This window comes from Dendrobates tinctorius, unplaced genomic scaffold, assembly GCF_039654945.1.
Source record: "Dendrobates tinctorius isolate UK_male_01 unplaced genomic scaffold, ASM3965494v1 ptg000035l, whole genome shotgun sequence".
NCBI classification, from domain to species: domain Eukaryota; kingdom Metazoa; phylum Chordata; class Amphibia; order Anura; family Dendrobatidae; genus Dendrobates; species Dendrobates tinctorius.
The window spans coordinates 71,966,187-71,984,720 of NW_027361703.1; the positions used below are offsets into that span (position 1 = coordinate 71,966,187).

At 43.8% G+C, this 18,534-nt stretch overlaps 1 protein-coding gene across 1 annotated transcript in view; it reads left to right on the forward strand.

Moving 5' to 3' along the window:
* The window catches only part of FBXL13 (F-box and leucine rich repeat protein 13), a 396,865-nt gene that overhangs the window by 288,854 nt on the left and 89,477 nt on the right, over nt 1-18,534 (forward strand). Inside the window, exon 13 of the mRNA XM_073573638.1 lies at nt 2,538-2,636. Within this exon, the coding sequence (XP_073429739.1) occupies nt 2,538-2,636 (99 nt within the window). The remainder of the gene's footprint in view (nt 1-2,537; nt 2,637-18,534) is intronic.

An 18,534-nucleotide genomic window follows, 5' to 3' on the forward strand; every position in this document is an offset into this window, starting at 1 on the left:
GGGAAAAATACAAGGATCAAAGTGAAAGTAAAATAACACAATAACACTACGGTTATGACTCTGGTCACCAGAGGGAGCCAGAAACACTGAAAACATTAACAAACAGATTATCAGGGATTATAAATCAGATGTTGGAGACAGAACAGACAGTGTGAGGCCACAGAAAGGCAGGGCCAATATGCAGAGGAGGGGGGAGTGTGGTGAGGGAGCACAATATAGAGCAGTAGTTATGGCGAACCTATGACACGCATGCCAGAGAGGACACGCAGAACCCTCCCTGAGGGCATGTGACGCCAGCACCTACTTCAGCAGGATCTGTGCCCTCAGACACACATCCAGCTGAAGTGTATAGTAGTGCACAAACTTGCAAGGTTCGTATGCAGCAATACACGCTGCTGGCCAATCAGCTGACGTCAGCGTAAACCTGACTGGGCACATGGCAGTGATGTCATGCACACCCATCGTTTGGATGCTGAAGTCAGCTGCCGGCTTCAGAAGACTGCTCAGCGGGGGATAGGAAGTAAGGTGACAAGAGATGTTTATTGTGTTTTGTTTTCTATGCATTGTACAACAGCGGTGCCGCCAGGATGGGAGCATATACATGTATTGGGGAAGTCTATACATGGATTGGGGGAGCATATACAAGTATTGAGGATCAAATACAAGTATGGGGCGCATATACGTGGAATGGGGGAGCATATACATGGATTGGGAGGCATTTACAGGGATGTTTGAGCATATACATGGATTGGGGAAGCATATACAAGGATGGGGGCATATGCAAAGATAGGAGAGCATATCCAAGGATTGGAAGCATATCCTAGGATGGGAGGGAGCATATACATGGATGGGAGAGCATATAACACAAGGATGGGGGAGCATATACTACAAGAATTGGTGGAGCATATACATGGATTGGGAAAGCATATACATGGATGGAGAAGCATATACAAGGATGGGGGAATTATACATGGATGGGAGCATATACAAGGATGGGAGTTCATATATCACAAGGAAGGAGGCACATATACCACAAAGATGAGGGGAGCATATACCACAAGACTGGGGAGAATATACCACAAGGAGGAGGAAGCATATACCACAAAGATGGGGTGCATATACCAGGATGTGGGCATATAACAGGATGGAGGATCATATACCAAGATAGGGAGCATATTCCTTTATATCTGCTGTCTGGTTCCCCTGCTCCTGTCTGTGCCTCCTCTCTGTTGCCCCCTTATGCTCTCTGCTGCCCCTGCTTGCTTTCTGTACGAGATGATTTTTTCAAAAACCTCCATGTTCAGAGTAAATTGATGTGTTGCCACTTTGCCATAAATAAGTGGGTTTTGGGTTGCGGTTGGTCACTCTGTATCTAAAAAGTTCACCATCATTTGTATAGAGACTGGACCGTAAAGGGGGACACAGTGTAAGAGAACAGTGTGAAGATGGGGTCCAGTATGGAAAGCAGATGGCAATGTGGAGAGCATGTACCATAAGAGGGACAGCGTTGGGTCATAGTTTGTGCAGGGAACACAATGAGGAAAAATTATTTATTCAGGGGCACAGCGCAGAGAAAATATTTTGATTCAGGAGCATTATAATGACACTGCTGTTTCTAAGGGTATCGTGTGGAGAGATTGGAGAACATGGACGTCGGTAGAGACGAGTTGTGGCTGTGAAATGGATGGACGTCTGGCTAATCTTCATGGCTCACTTTCTTTGAAGTTCCCTATCCCTCTATGTATTCATGCCCACTTCTTCATGACATAACACTTTATCCACACTGTGCACAAAGTCTTTCATAAATAGCAGCATCAGATACACCCTCAGACCATAAAAAATTGAATTACTGCATGCTGCTCTTTTTTTGTGCAAATCACAAGTGGGGCAGCCATTGTTTCTTGCACCGTAGTCACAAATGAATTGACGTAACACGTTCAAACCGGTACAACAGTGCCTTGGGAGAAAGTGGCCTCACACAGAAAGTGCTAGAAAGGGGGAGAGAGTGGCCTTGTAAAGAAATTGCAGTCAATCGAATAGAAGTGTTAATATAACTGAAGTGCGGAAATCTTTCGACTCACCCTTGTATATATTGTTAGCCATAAATAGAGAAATAATGCATTTCTCAAAATACATTCTTATTGCCAGACATGTTGGCCCAGTATAAAGCTGCCATATTCACACATTCCTATTACTTCTAGCCTTGCTCCCTCTGTGTGGACTGCACATCCATGTCCAGGCCTTTTTCCATTGTTCCCCCGGGTTCCAGGTTATGACACTCCATTGCTTGTTACAGTGTAAGAGTTGGAGTATGGATAATATGCTTACGAAACTGTGCCATTTTGTTGATGGAAGGATGTGTTAGGTGCATGACCTTGATCTACCGTACTTTCAGGGATTTTAGTGTAAAGTAATAAAAGAATGAGGTGCAATGTTGTTTTTTTCCAGTCTATTTTCATACTCTGAATATCATGTGTTCTTGCTCTCATAGATCCAGAAATGATTTATCTTAATCTCTAATCTCTTTCCCCCTTCAGATATCGGTTGATGGCTTCAGATACATAGCTGATGGATGCGCGTCACTTCAACACCTCAAAATAAATGACATGTTTACCCTTACAGACAATTGTATCACAGTAAGTAAATGTCATTGGACTTAGGGCCTGTTCACACATTTAGGTTTTTTCAAACTGCAGTGGATTCTATCCTAAATTCCTCATCACATCTACTAAAACTTCTTAGCTCTAATACAAACATGGGAATGGGCTTTTTGTAATCAACAACAAAAAGAATGAGTCTATTAATTTTTCATGAAAATTTTGCACCAAAAAACACTGATTAGCCCCGCTAACTTCACATCCTTGGCAGAAATAAAGTGCCAGTCTTGGATTTCTGGCGTGGGTCCTCCCGGGACAATCTGCCATAGACAAATCTATGATGTTTCAACTCTGCCTTAAGTCAATCACATCCTTTTTCTCCATTTTGTTCCTGTTCAAGCGCAGCGCTCTCACATGTGAGTTATTTCTGTTGGGACGAAGTTTGGGTTCTGGAGTCACTGGATCTGTATTAACCTCATTCACAGACTGAGTGCATCTGGAAGAAATATGTTATTCTTTGTGTATCAATATTTCTGAATGTTTTGTGCGCATGGATTTATGTTGGATGGATTCGTGTTCTTTTGAAGACATTTGTAGGCATGTAAGCATTTGGGGTCTACAAAGCAAAGACAGATCTGCTACAAATATCACATTGACAATTGCTGTCATTTAACACATACAAATGTTTAATACATCAGAAGAGAACCCAAGCAGCATTTGAGAGAAAACATAAAATTGCCACGTGTAAGTAAACTGCGTATGTACAGTGAGTCATCAATGTGTTTATTAATATTGGCAATTCGATCAAAGGGCAGAATACAAATAAGGCTGAATTCACACATGTGTATCATAAATGCCTATGGAGCAGCGGTAAGCACGAGAACGCAAGAATGGAAATCACACACCAGTGGTCACATGGCAGCCGTTCGAATTGTCAAGGCGTAAACCTTTATGTGTGTGTGCTGTCAACTGATTCATGGTGCCCGATTCACGGGCAGCATAAATCACACAGTGGTTGGGTTATTGCAGCTGTGCAGGGTTTACAAACTGTGAGAAGCCTGCCGGAAACTATTTGTCTTGGATATATAGTCAGAGGTTGGTCCTCGGCAGCTTCTCCCTGCAACGCTTCTCCCTATTTATAGAAGGTGGGACCTCTTAGTCTAGTGGAAATCAGAAGGGAGAAGCTAGCAGGGACCTGACAGGAAGCATGAATCAGCTGGCAGGTTCTGTTTAAGGTTATAATGTTTTACAGGGTCTGTACCAGTTATACCGGGTCTGTACCAGTTATGCAGGGTCTGTACCAGTTATGCAGGGTCTGTACCAATTATGCAGGGTCTGTACCAGTTATGCAGGGTCTGTACCAATTATGCAGGGTCTGTACTAGTTATACCGGGTCTGCACCAGTTATGCAGTGTCTGTACCAGTTATGCAGGGTCTGTACCAGTTATGCAGGGTTTGTACTAGATATACCGGGTCTGCACCAGTTATGCAGGGTCTGTACCAGTTATGCAGGGTCTGTACCAATTATGCAGGGTCTGTACCGATTATGCAGGGTTTGTATTAGTTATACCGGGTCTGCACCAGTTATGCAGGGTCTGTACCAGTTATACAGGGTCTGTACCAGTCATGCAGGGTCTGTACCAGTTATACAGGGTCTGTACTAGTTATACCGGGTCTGCACCAGTTATGCAGGGTCTGCACCAGTTATACAGGGTCTGTACCAGTCATGCAGGGTCTGTACCAGTTATACAGGGTCTGTACCAGTTATACCGGGTCTGTACCAGTTATGCAGGGTCTGTACCAGTTATGCAGGGTCTGTACCAATTATGCAGGGTCTGTACTAGTTATACCGGGTCTGCACCAGTTATGCAGGGTCTGTACCAGTTATGCAGGGTCTGTACCAGTTATGCAGGGTTTGTATTAGTTATACCGGGTCTGCACCAGTTATACAGGGTCTGTACCAGTCATGCAGGGTCTGTACCAGTTATACCGGGTCTGTACCAGTTATACCGGGTCTGTACCAGTTATGCAGGGTCTGTACCAGTTATGCAGGGTCTGTACCAATTATGCAGGGTCTGTACTAGTTATACCGGGTCTGCACCAGTCATGCAGGGTCTGTACCAGTTATACAGGGTCTGTACCAGTCATGCAGGGTCTGTACCAGTTATGCAGGGTCTGTACCAGTTATGCAGGGTCTGTACCAATTATGCAGGGTCTGCACCAGTTATGCAGGGTCTGCACCAGTTATGCAGGGTCTGTACCAGTTATGCAGGGTTTGTATTAGTTATACCAGGTCTGCACCAGTTATGCAGGGTCTGTACCAGTTATGCAGGGTCTGTACCAATTATGCAGGGTCTGTACTAGTTATACCGGGTCTGCACCAGATATGCAGGGTCTGCACCAGTTATACAGGGTCTGTACCAGTCATGCAGGGTCTGTACCAGTTATGCAGGGTCTGTACCAGTTATGCTGGGTCTGTACCAATTATGCAGGGTCTGTCCTAGTTATACCGGGTCTGTACCAGTCATGCAGGGTCTGTACCAGTCATGCAGGGTCTGTACCAGTTATGCAGGGTCTGTGCCAGTTAAACAGGGTCTGTACCAGTTATGCAGGGTCTGTACCAGTTATGCAGGGTCTGTACCAATTATGCAGGGTCTGTACTAGTTATACCGGCTCTGCGCCAGTTATGCAGGGTCTGTACCAGTTATGCAGGGTCTGTACTAGTTATACCGGGTCTGCACCAGTTATGCAGGGTCTGCACCAGTTATGCAGGGTCTGTACCAGTTATGCAGGGTCTGTACTAGTTATGCAGGGTCTGTACCAGTTATGCAGGGTCTGCACCAGTTATGCAGGGTCTGTACCAGTTATGCAGGGTCTGTACCAGTTATGCAGGGTCTGTACTAGTTAAACAGGGTCTGTACCAGTTATGCAGGGTCTGTACCAATTATGCAGGGTCTGTACCAGTTATACAGGGTCTGTACCAGTTATGCAGGGTCTGTACCAGTTATGCAGGGTCTGTACTAGTTATACCGGGTCTGCACCAGTTATGCAGGGTCTGCACCAGTTATGCAGGGTCTGTACCAGTTATACCGAGTCTGTACCAGTTATACAGGGTCTGCACCAGTTATGCAGGGTCTGTACCAGTTATACAGGGTCTGTACCAGTTATGCAGGGTCTGTACCAGTTATGCAGGGTCTGTACTAGTTATACCGGGTCTGCACCAGTTATGCAGGGTCTGTACCAGTTATACCGGGTCTGCACCAGTTATGCAGGGTCTGTACTAGTTATACCGGGTCTGCACCAGATATGCAGGGTCTGCACCAGTTATACAGGGTCTGTAACAGTCATGCAGGGTCTGTACCAGTTATGCAGGGTCTGTACCAGTTATGCTGGGTCTGTACCAATTATGCAGGGTCTGTCCTAGTTATACCGGGTCTGCACCAGTTATGCAGGGTCTGTACCAGTCATGCAGGGTCTGTACCAGTTATGCAGGGTCTGTGCCAGTTAAACAGGGTCTGTACCAGTTATGCAGGGTCTGTACCAGTTATGCAGGGTCTGTACTAGTTATACCGGCTCTGCACCAGTTATGCAGGGTCTGTACCAGTTATGCAGGGTCTGTACCAGTTATGCAGGGTCTGCAGCAGTTATCCAGGGTCTGCACCAGTTATGCAGGGTCTGTACCAGTTATGCAGGGTCTGTACTAGTTATGCAGGGTCTGTACCAGTTATGCAGGGTCTGTACCAGTTATGCAGGGTCTGCACCAGTTATGCAGGGTCTGTACTAGTTAAGCAGGGTCTGTACCAGTTATGCAGGGTCTGTACCAATTATGCAGGGTCTGTACTAGTTATACCGGGTCTGTACCAGTTATGCAGGGTCTGTACTAGTTATACCGGGTCTGCACCAGTTATGCAGGGTCTGCACCAGTTATGCAGGGTCTGTACTAGTTATGCAGGGTCTGTACCAGTTATACAGGGTCTGTACCAGTTATGCAGGGTCTGCACCAGTTATGCAGGGTCTGTACCAGTTATGCAGGGTCTGTACTAGTTAAACAGGGTCTGTACCAGTTATGCAGGGTCTGTACCAATTATGCAGGGTCTGTACCAGTTATGCAGGGTCTGTACCAGTTATGCAGGGTCTGTACTAGTTATACCGGGTCTGCACCAGTTATGCAGGGTCTGCACCAGTTATGCAGGGTCTGTACCAGTTATACCGGGTCTGTACCAGTTATACAGGGTCTGTACCAGTTATGCAGGGTCTGTACCAATTATGCAGGGTCTGTACTAGTTATACCGGGTCTACACCAGTTATGCAGGGTCTGTACCAGTTATACCGGGTCTGCACCAGTTATGCAGGGTCTGTACTAGTTATACCGGGTCTGCACCAGTTATGCAGGGTCTGTACCAGTTATACCGGGTCTGTACCAGTTATACCGGGTCTGTACCAGTTATACCGGGTCTGCACCAGTTATGCAGGGTCTGTACTAGTTATACCGGGTCTGCACCAGTTATGCAGGGTCTGCACCAGTTATGCAGGGTCTGTACCAGTTATACCGGGTCTGTAGCAGTTATACAGGGTCTGTAGCAGTTATACAGGGTCTGTACCGATTCCTCACAATTTTGAAGATCTCAAACACAAAGTTGCTCTGCTCATCGCAATACAAATACTTCACAAAATATGTGGAAACTCTATAGAACTTTTTTTTAGAGGAGTTGTAGTGGAGTCAGTATTGGTGAACTACTCTGTCTCATTTCTAGAAGAAATGAAGTGATAAGACCACATTTATTCACCAATCCAATTCACCAGGAACTGTCAAGAGTTTATTACTTAATGTTGCAGAAAATGTAATACTTGTTGAGAGTTTAGAAGAAGCTCAAAATCCAAATAGTAAAGATATGAAGTCTGTACACAGAGCCAAATAGATGAATTATCACATGTTTTCTGGAAGAATCCTTTGTGTAAAGCCATAAATTTTGCGCAGGGCTTGCATACTTCCTAGGAAAAGGCTACGTGCATAGTACTAATGTTCCGATTTTCAATAGCCTGTATTTATTTTTATTAACTTTGGTGGAATATATGAAAGATTTCTATAGCGGTCAGTCATATAAAGCATTTCTGTTTCTACCAATGACAATGAGCCTCATGTATCTCATGAGAGAAGAGTGTTGCCCTAGCAGAGTTCCTTTGAAATCTTTTGCCAGAGTTACTATCCTAGTGCGCTGGGCTCTTTGGGTATAGGCAGCCTGTGTTAGCTATAATCATTCTCCCCCGTGTAGCTTCATTCTATGGATGAGCCGTGCATGTAGATATCAGTGTTTGCAGACCACCCAGAGAGCTTTAGTATAGGGTTCGCTCACACCAGCATATATATCGGATGAGTATTATGCGATTTCTATCAGATCATATTCAGTCTAATGCTATTCAATGGCGCAGTGCTGATTCAAGATTTTTTTCACTGACAGAATCTGTCAATGAACAAAATCACAACATGGTGTAATTTAATTTTGAAATCTGATGCTACTTGCCCAATCAAGTCTATGGGTGCGTGGAAAACATTGGACTGCACTCGAATGACATCTGAATGCAGTCCAGTTTCCACGGACTCACTGAAGGGAGAAGATGGAAACATGTTATTCTCCACCTTCTACTCACTGTGTGCTACAGTTCGCTCATCTGAAAGAATAACATCACACTGTGCTAACACTCGGATCAAACTTTGATCAGAGTATCATTTGCATAATTGGCCTGATTCTCTTGAATCTTTAATTCTGACTGTTGTCTTAAAACAAGTATTTATACCATACCACTACTCAACGGCGGACACTGACAGTTTGGGGCTCCTGTGCAAGAAATGTGTCTTGGCCCCCCTCCTTTTATGGCGACAAAGCTATATATATATATATATATACATACAGTACAGCCCAAAAGTTTGGACACACCTGCTCATTCAAAGAGTTTTCTTTATTTTCATGACTTTGAAAATTGTAGGTTCACTCTGAAGACATCAAAACTTTGATTTATCATATGTGGAATTATATAATTAACCAAAAAGTGTGTAACAACTGAAAATATGTCTTATATTCTAGGTACTTCAAAGTAGCCACCTTTTGCTTTGATTACTGCTTTGCACACTCTTGGCATTCTCTTGATGAGCTTCAAGAGGTAGTCACCGGAAATAGTGTTCCAACAGTCTTGAATGAGTTCCCTGAGATGCTTAGCACTTGTTGGCCCTTTTGCCTTTACTCTGCGGTCCAGCTCACCCCAAACCATCTCGATTGGGTTCAGGTCTGGTGACTGTGGAGGCCAGGTCATCTGGCGTAGTACCTCACTGTCCTTCTTGGTCAAATAGCCCTTACACAGCCTGGAGGTGTGTTTGGGGTCATTGTCCTGTTGAAAAATAAATTATGGTCCAGCTAAATACAAACCGGATGGAATAGCATGCCGCTGCAAGATGCTGTGGTAGCCAGCAAAGCACCCCCACACCATCACACCTCCTCCTCCATGCTTCACGGTGGGAACCAAGCATGTAGAGTCCATCCGTTCACCTTTTCTGCATCGCACAAAGACATGGTGGTTGGAACCAAAGATCTCAAATTTGGACTCATCAGACCAAAGCACAGATTTCCACTGGTTTAATGTCCATTATTTGTGTTCTTTAGCCCAATCAAGTCTCTTCTGCTTGTTGCCTGTCCTTAGCAGTGGTTTCCTAGCAGCTATTTTACCATGAAGGCCTGCTGCACAAAGTCTCCTCTTAACAGTTGTTGTAGAGATGTGTCTGCTGCTAGAACTCTGTGTGGCATTGACCTGGTCTCTAATCTGAGCTGCTGTTAACCTGCAATTTCTGAGGCTGGTGACTCGGATGAACTTATCCTCCGCAGCAGAGGTGACTCTTGGTCTTCCTTTCCTGGGGTGGTCCTCATGTGAGCCAGTTTCTTTGTAATGCTTGATTGTTTTTGCCACTGCACTTGGGGACACTTTCAAAGTTTTCCCAATTTTTCAGACTGACTCACCTTCATGGCCACTCATTTTTCTTTACTTAGCTGCTTTTTTCTTGCCATAATACAAATTCTAACAGTCTATTCAGTAGGACTATCAGCTGTGTATCCACCAGACTTCTGCACAACACAACTGATGGTCCCAACCCCATTTATAAGGCAAGAAATCCCACTTATTAAACCTGGCAGGGCACACCTGTGAAGTGAAAACCATTTCCGGTGACTACCTCTTGAAGCTCATCAAGAGAATGCCAAGAGTGTGCAAAGCTGTAATCAAAGCAAAAGGTGGCTACTTTGAAGAACCTAGAATATAAGACATATGTTCAGTTGTTTCACACTTTTTGGTTAATTTTATAATTCCACATGTGTTAATTCATAGTTTTGATGCCTTCAAAGTGAATCTACAATTTTCATAGTCATGAAAATAAAGAAAACTCTTTGAATGAGAAGGTGTGTCCAAACTTTTGGTCTGTTCTGTATATATATATGTGTGTGTGTGTGTGTGTGTGTGTGTGTGTGTGTATATATATATACACTCACTGGCCACTTTATTAGGTACACCTGTCCAACTGTGTGTTAAGACTTAATTTCTAATCAGCCAATCACATGGCGGCAACTCAGTGCATTTAGGCATGTAGACATGGTCAAGACAATCTCCTGCAGTTCAAACCGAGCATCAGTATGGGGAAGAAAGGTGATTTGAGTGCCTTTGAACGTGGCATGATTGTTGGTGCCAGAAGGGCTGGTCTGAGTATTTCAGAAACTGCTGATCTACTGGGATTTTCACGCACAACCATCTCTAGGGTTTACAGAGAATGGTCCGAAAAAGCAAAAAAAACCAGTGAGCGGCAGTTCTGTGGCCGGAAATGCCTTGTTGATGTCAGAGGTCAGAGGAGAATGGGCAGACTGGTTCGAGCTGATAGAAAGGCAACAGTGACTCAAATTGCCACCCGTTACAACCAAGGTAGGCAGAAGAGCATCTCTGAACGCACAGTGCGTCGAACTTTGAGGCAGATGGGCTACAGCAGCAGAAGACCACACTGGGTACCACTCCTCTCAGCTAAGAACAGGAAACTGAGGCTACAATTTGCACAAGCTCATCGAAATTGGACAGTAGAAGATTGGAAAAACGTTGCCTGGTCTGATGAGTCTCGATTTCTGCTGCGACATTCGGATGGTAGGGTCAGAATTTGGCGTAAACAACATGAAAGCATGGATCCATCCAGCCTTGTATCAACGGTTCAGGCTGGTGGTGGTGGTGTCATGGTGTGGGGAATTTTTTCTTGGCACTCTTTGGGCCCCTTGGTACCAATTGAGCATCGTTGCAACGCCACAGCCTACCTGAGTATTGTTGCTGACCATGTCCATCCCTTTATGACCACAATGTACCCAACATCTGATGGCTACTTTCAGCAGGATAATGCGCCATGTCATAAAGCTCGAATCATCTCAGATTGGTTTCTTGAACATGACAATGAGTTCACTGTACTCAAATGGCCTCCTCAGTCACCAGATCTCAATCCAATAGAGCATCTTTGGGATGTGGTGGAACGGGAGATTCGCATCAGGGATGTGCAGCCGACAAATCTGCGCCAACTGTGTGATGCCATCATGTCAATATGGTCCAAAATCTCTGAGGAATGCTTCCAGCACCTTGTTGAATCTCTGCCACGAAGAATTGAGGCAGTTCTGAAGGCAAAAGGGGGTCCAACCCGTTACTAGCATGGTGTACCTAATAAAGTGGCCAGTGAGTGTATATATATATAGTTTTGTCACCATAAAAGAGGGGCCCGGACACATTTCTTGCCCCAAGCTGTCTCTTTTATTATGTATTTTGCTGTCCCTTATTACACAGTGCCCTCTCTTGTTATATACAACACCATCCCTTACATATCGGATTATATAGAGCCCTGTCTTTATTACATACCATCCTCTTTTGTTAGATATACAGTCATATGTAAAAGTTTGGGCACCCCTATTAATGTTAACTTTTTTTCTTTATAGCAATTTTGGTTTTTGCAACAGCTATTTCAGTTTCATATATCTAATAACTGATGGACTCAGTTATATTTTTGGATTCAAATGAGGTTTATTGTACTAACAGAAAATGTGCAATCTGCATTTAAACAAAATTTGATCGGTGCAAAAGTATGGGCACTCTTATCATTTTCTTGATTTGAACACTCCTAACTATTTTTTACTGACTTCCTGAAGCACTAAATTGGTTTTGTAACCTCATTGAACTTTGAACTTCATAGCCAGGTGTATCAAATCATGAGAAAAGGTATTTAAGGTGGCCACTTGCAAGTAGTTCTCTTATTTGATTCTCCTATGAAGAGTGGCATCATGGGCTCCTCAAAACAACTCTCAAATGATCTGAAAACAAAGATTATTCAATATAGCTTTTCAGGGGAAGGATACAAAAAGTTGTCTCAGAGATTTAACCTGTCAGTTTCCACTGTGAGGAACATAGAAAGGAAATGGAAGAACACAGGTACAGTTCTTGTTAATCCCAGAAGTGGCATGACAAGAAAAATATCAGAAAGGCAGAGAAGAAGAGTGGTGAGAACAGTCAAGGACAATCCACAGACCACCTCCAAAGACCTGCAGCATCATCTTGCTGCAGATGGTGTCACTGTGCATCGGTCAACAATACAGCGCACTTTGCACAAGGAGAAGCTGTATGGGAGAGTGATGCGAAAGAAGCCGTTTCTGCAAGCACGCCACAAACAGAGCCGCCTGAGGTATGCAAAAGCACATTTGGACAAGCCAGTTACATTTTGGAAGAAGGTCCTGTGGACTGATGAAACAAAGATTGAGTTGTTTGGTCATACAAAAAGGCGTTATGCATGGAGGCTAAAAAACACAGCATTCCAAGAAAAACACTTGCTACCCACAGTAAAATTTGGTGGAGGTTCCATCATGCTTTGGGGCTGTGTGGCCAATGCCGGCACTGGGAATCTTGTTAAAGTTGAGGGTCGCATGGATTCAACTCAGTATCAGCAGATTCTTGACAGTAATGTGCAAGAATCAGTGACGAAGTTGAAGTTACGCAGGGGATGGATATTTCAGCAAGACAATGATCCAAAACACCGCTCCAAATCTACTCAGGCATTCATGCAGAGGAACAATTACAATGTTCTGGAATGGCCATCCCAGTCCCCAGACCTGAATATCATTGAACATCTGTGGGATGATTTGAAGCGGGCTGTCCATGCTCGGCGACCATCAAACTTAACTGAACTGGAATTGTTTTGTAAACAGGAATGGTCACAAATACCTTCATCCAGGATCCAGGAACTCATTAATAGCTACAGGAAGTGACTAGAGGCTGTTATTTTTGCAAAAGGAGGATCTACGAAATATTAATGTCACTTATATGTTTAGGTGCCCATACTTTTGCACCGGTCAAATTTTGTTTAAATGCAGATTGCACATTTTCTGTTAGTACAATAAACCTCATTTGAATCCAGAAATATAACTGAGTCCATCAGTTATTAGATATATGAAACTGAAATAGCTGTTGCAAAAACCAAAATTGTTATAAAGAAAAAAGGTTAACATTAATAGGGGTGCCCAAACTTTAACATATGACTGTATAATGCAATAATGGCTGATAGAGCATGGGAAAGCTGCTTTTCTAATGGAGGAGCTGATGGACTTGTCTTCTGATCACCGGCTGATCGACATCTCAAAGCCACGACTCGTCTTGTCACGATGATCGTCGCAGCCCTGAAAATAACCAGGTCACATACATTGTATACATACATGTGTCTCCCCCCTGAATACAGATATGTACCCCACTATTAATATACTATTAGCCACGCACACCATTAAAAATATAAAGTGATAAGCAGCACTGTGTCCCCCATTAACTATAATCTCTGATTACCAATAATATAAACTATTTAGTCTGTGACTCTCCCCAATTACCTGTAAAGCCCCCGTTACACACTGCGATATCGCTAGCAATATCGCTAGCAATATCGCTGCAATGTCACCGATTTTGTGACGTTGCAGCGATATTGCTAGCGATATCGCTGCATGTGATACTTACCTCCGACCGGCTCCCCCGCTGGTTATCGCTGATCGCGCGAGAAGCTGCTGGACCATTCCTCGTCGGTCACTTCCTGCGGCGCTTCCTGCTGTGACGACGAGCGACACGTGGAGCCGGGCGGGAGGACGCAGGATCGCCACGCCTGACAGGTAAGTAGCGATCCCCGACCCCAGCGATGTCGCTGGTGAGATCTGCCTGAGTGGCAGCTCACTAGCGACCACCTAGTGATGCACCAGCGATCCTGACCGCGTCATATCGCTAGTCGGGATCGCTGGTGCATCGCTAGGTGTAACGGTACCCTAAGTCTATGTACACATGGAAAATATGCAAGGTTTAACAGTACATGAAAAGTAAATGAGATCCCTGAAATCTCATGCACATGTTGCTTATTTTTTTCTTGCAGATTTGAAGCAGATTAATATCTGCATAATGTCAATTCTTGCAGCGTAGTTCACCCGTACTAATAGGGGAAAATACGTAAAGCATGGGAAAAATGTGGAAAAAAATAAATGTATTTTATGCAACTTTCTTCCTGCCAACACATTAGGATATGCAGCAGAATTTTCTCCTGCAAAACGTGAGAGTGTGCACATAGCCTTACTCCCTGTGTCCCCCATTCATTATAAGTCCTTGATAGCATCATAAAGAATTTGGGGGTGGGAGAAGACGTTATCAGGTACTGAACATCCTCTTCCACCTCCCAATTCATTACAATTCCCTGACAGCGTCTTCTCCCACCTTTCGCCTTTCGGTGCTGTGACTCCCATCCCTTCCTGCATCTCCCCTGGCTCACTTTCCACATTTGATCCCATCACAGAAGAAGAAGTCTCCAGACTCCTCTTCCTCTCATTCGACCACAGGCACTACCGACCCCATTACCTCACATCTCCTCCAGTCTCTCTCTCCAGTCGTCACAACTCACCTAACTGCAATCTTTAATCTCTCCATCTCCTCAGGCATTTTCCCATCCACCTTCAAACACGCCATCGTTACTCCATTACTAAAGAACCCCGCTCTCGACCCATCCTGTACAAACAACTACAGACCAGTCTCCAATCTCCCCTTCATCTCTAAACTTTTGGAGCGCCTAGTTTACTCCTGCCTTACCCGTTACCTCTCCACTCACTCCCTTCTAGACCCTTCACAGTCCGGCTTCCGCCCCCTACATTCGACTGAAACTGCACTCATCAAAGTGACCAATGACCTTCTGACAGCAAGACATAACGGTGACCACTCTCTGCTCATTCTTCTTGACCTATCTGCAGCTTTCGACACTGTTGACCACCATCTCCTACTCTCTAGGCTCCAGTCACTAGGCATTAAGGACACTGCTCTCTCCTGGTTCTCTTCCTATCTTTCTGACCCCTCCTTCAGTGTTTTGTTCTCTGGCTACACGTCATCTCCTTTTCCTCTCGCTGTCGGGGTACCTCAGGGCTCAGTCCTTGGCCCCCTTCTCTTCTCTCTCTACACAGCCCCAATTGGACAGACCATCAGCAGATTGGCTTTCAGTATCATCTTTATGCTGATGACACACAACTATATACGTCATTCCCCGACCTTACCCCCGCTGTACTACAGAACGCCAGTGACTGTCTGTCCGCAGTCTCCAACATCATGTCTGCTCTCTATCTTAAACTCAACCTCTCTAAAACTGAACTTCCTCTGCTCCCGCCGTTTACTAACCTCCCTAAATCTGACATTTTCCTCTCCGTGGGTGGCACCACATTAACACCCCGGCAGCAGGCATGCTGTCTGGGTGTTATGTTTGACACCAATCTCTCCTTCACATCCCATATACAATCTCTTGCCCGCTCTTGCCACTTACACCTAAAGAACATCTCTAAAATTCGCCCTTTTCTCATCATGGAAACAACAAAAACCCTCACTGTAGCATTGATCCACTCCCGCCTGGATTACTGCAACGCTCTATTAATTGGCCTCCCCATTACTCGACTATCCACTCTCCAGTCCATATTTAACCCCTTTCTGCCATATGACATACTATCCCGTCCATGTGCCCTGGGACTTAATTCCCAAGGACGGGATAGTATGTCATAGCGATCAGCAGCGCTCACAGGGTGAGCGCTGCTGATCGCGGCCGGGTGTCAGCTGATTATCACAGCTGACACCCGGCACTGTGTGTCAGGGGCGGTCACGGATCTGTCACAGCGATCTGTGATGTGTCAGATCAGCGACCTGACACATGACAGTGATGTCCCTCCTGGGACAGTATAATAAAGTTTTTTTTTTTTTTTTTTAAAAAGTGTAAAAATAATTTATAAAAAAAAAATCACTAAATGAAGTAAAAAAAAAAAAATCCCTAATAAATTCATTTTTTGGAAATAAAAAAAAACAAAACAAAAGTAAACATATTTAGTATCGCCACGTCCGTAACGACCCGCCCTCTAAAACTGTCCCATTAATTAACCCCTTTAGCGAACCCCTTAAAAAATAAAAATTAAATACAAATCAAAAAATGCTTTATTATCATACCGCCTAACAAAAAGTGCAATAACGTGCGATCAAAAAGACAGATATAAATATCCATGGTACCGCTGAAAACGTCATCTTGTCCCGCAAAAAACAAGCTGCCACACAGCGTCATCAGCGAAAAAATAAAAAAGTTATAGATCGCAGAATAAAGCGATGCAAAAATAATTATTTTTTATATAAAATGGTTTTCATTGCATAAAAGCGCCAAAACATAAAAAAAGACATAAATGAGGTATCGCTGTAATTGTACTGACCTGAAGAATAAAACCACCTTATCAATTTTACCGCACGCGGAACGGTGTAAACGCACCCCCCAAAAGAAATTCTTGAAATGCTGATTTTTGTTCATTCTGCGTCCCAAAAATCGGATTAAAAAGCGATCAAAAAATGTCACGTGCCTGAAAATGGTACCAATAAAAACGTCAACTCGTCCCTTAAAAAATAAGACTCGGTGGGTCAAAATATGGAAAAATTATAGCTCTCAAAATGTGGTGATGCAAAAACTATTTTTACAATAAAAAGCGTCTTTTAGCGTGTGACAGCTGCCAAATATAAAAACCTGCCATAAATAGTAAATCAAACCCCCCGTTATCACCCCCTTAGTTAGGGAAAAATAATAAAATAAAAAAAATGTATTTATTTCCATTTTTCCATTAGGTTTAGGGCTAGGGTTAGGGCTGAGATTAGGGTTAGGGTTGTGTTGGGGTTAGGGTTGGAGTTAGAATTGGGGGGTTTCCACTGTTTGGCACTTCAGGTGCTCTCCAAACGCAACATGGCGTCTGATCTCAATTCCAGCCAATTCTGCTTTGAAAAAGTCAAATGGCGCTTCTTCCCTTCCAAGCTCTGCCATGCGCCCAAACAGCCTACTCAGGACAAATTGCAAAACAACTTTTGGGGTCCAATTTCTCCTGTTACCTTTGGGAAAATAAAAAAATTGGGGACTAAAAGATCATGCTTGTGTAAAAAAATATGATTTTTTTTATTTTCACGCCCGGGCGTTATAAACTTCTGTGAAGTACTTGGGGGTTCAAAGTGCTCACCACACATCTAGATAAGTTCCGTGGGGGGTCTAGTTTCCAAAATGGGGTCACTTGTCGGGAGTTTCAACAGTTTAGGCACATCAGAGGCTCTCCAAAGGCAACATGACACCCGCAGAGCATTCCATCAAAGTCTGCATTCCAAAACGTCACTACTTACCTTCCGATCCCCGACGTGTGCCCATACAGTAGTTTTCTCCCACATATGGGGTATCAGTGTACTCAGGACAAATTGGACAGCAACTTTTGGCATCCATTTTCTCCTGTTACCCTTGGGATAATAAAAAAAATTGGGGACTAAAAGATCATGTTTGTGGAAAAAATATGATTTTTTTATTTTCACGCCCGGGCGTTATAAACTGCTGTGAAGCCCTTGGGGGTTCAAAGTTCTCACCACACATCTAGTTAAGTTCCTTGGGGGGTCTAGTTTCCAAAATGGTGTCATTTGTGGGGGGTTTCCACTGTTTAGGTACATCAGGGGCTTTCCAAACGCGACATGGTGTCCGATCTCAATTCCATCCAAAAAATTCAAATTTCGCTGCTTCCCTTCCGAGCTCTGCCATGCGCCCAAATAGTCATTTACACCCACATATGGGGTATCAGCATACTCAGGACAAATTGCACAATAACATTTAGAGTCCTGTTACCCTTGGGAAAATAAAAATTGGGGGTGAAAAGATCATTTTAGTGGAAAAAATGTGATTTTTTTAATTGTACGACTGTACGTTATAAACTTCTGTGAAGCCCTTGTGGGTTCAAAGTTCTCACCACATATCAAGATAAGTTCCTTGGGAGGTCTAGTTTCCAAAATGGCGTCACTTGTGGGGGGTTTCCACTGTTTAGGTACATCAGGGACTCTCCAAACGTGACTTGGCGTCCGATCTGAATTCCAGCCAATTTTGCATTGAAAAAGTCAACGGCGCTCCTTCCCTTCTGAGCTCTGTCATGCGCCGAATCAGTGGTTCCCCCCCCATATATCAGGTATCAGCGTACTCAGGACAAATTGCACAATAACTTTTGCGGTCCAATTTCTCCTGCTACCCTTGGTAAAATAAAAAAAAATTGGACCTGAATAAATTTTTTTGTGAAAAATAGTTAAATGTTCATTTCTTTTTTTAAACATTCAAAAAATTCTTGTGAAGCACCTGAAGGTTTAATAAACTTCTTGAATATGGTTTTGAGCACCTTGAGGGGTGCAGTTTTTAGAATGGTGTCACTTTTGGGTATTTTCTATCATATAGACCCCTCAAAGTGACTTCAAATGTGATGTGGTCCCTAAAAATAAAATGGTGTTGCAAAAATGAGAAATCGCTGGTCAACTTTTAACCCTTATAACTTCCTAACCAAAAAAAAAATTT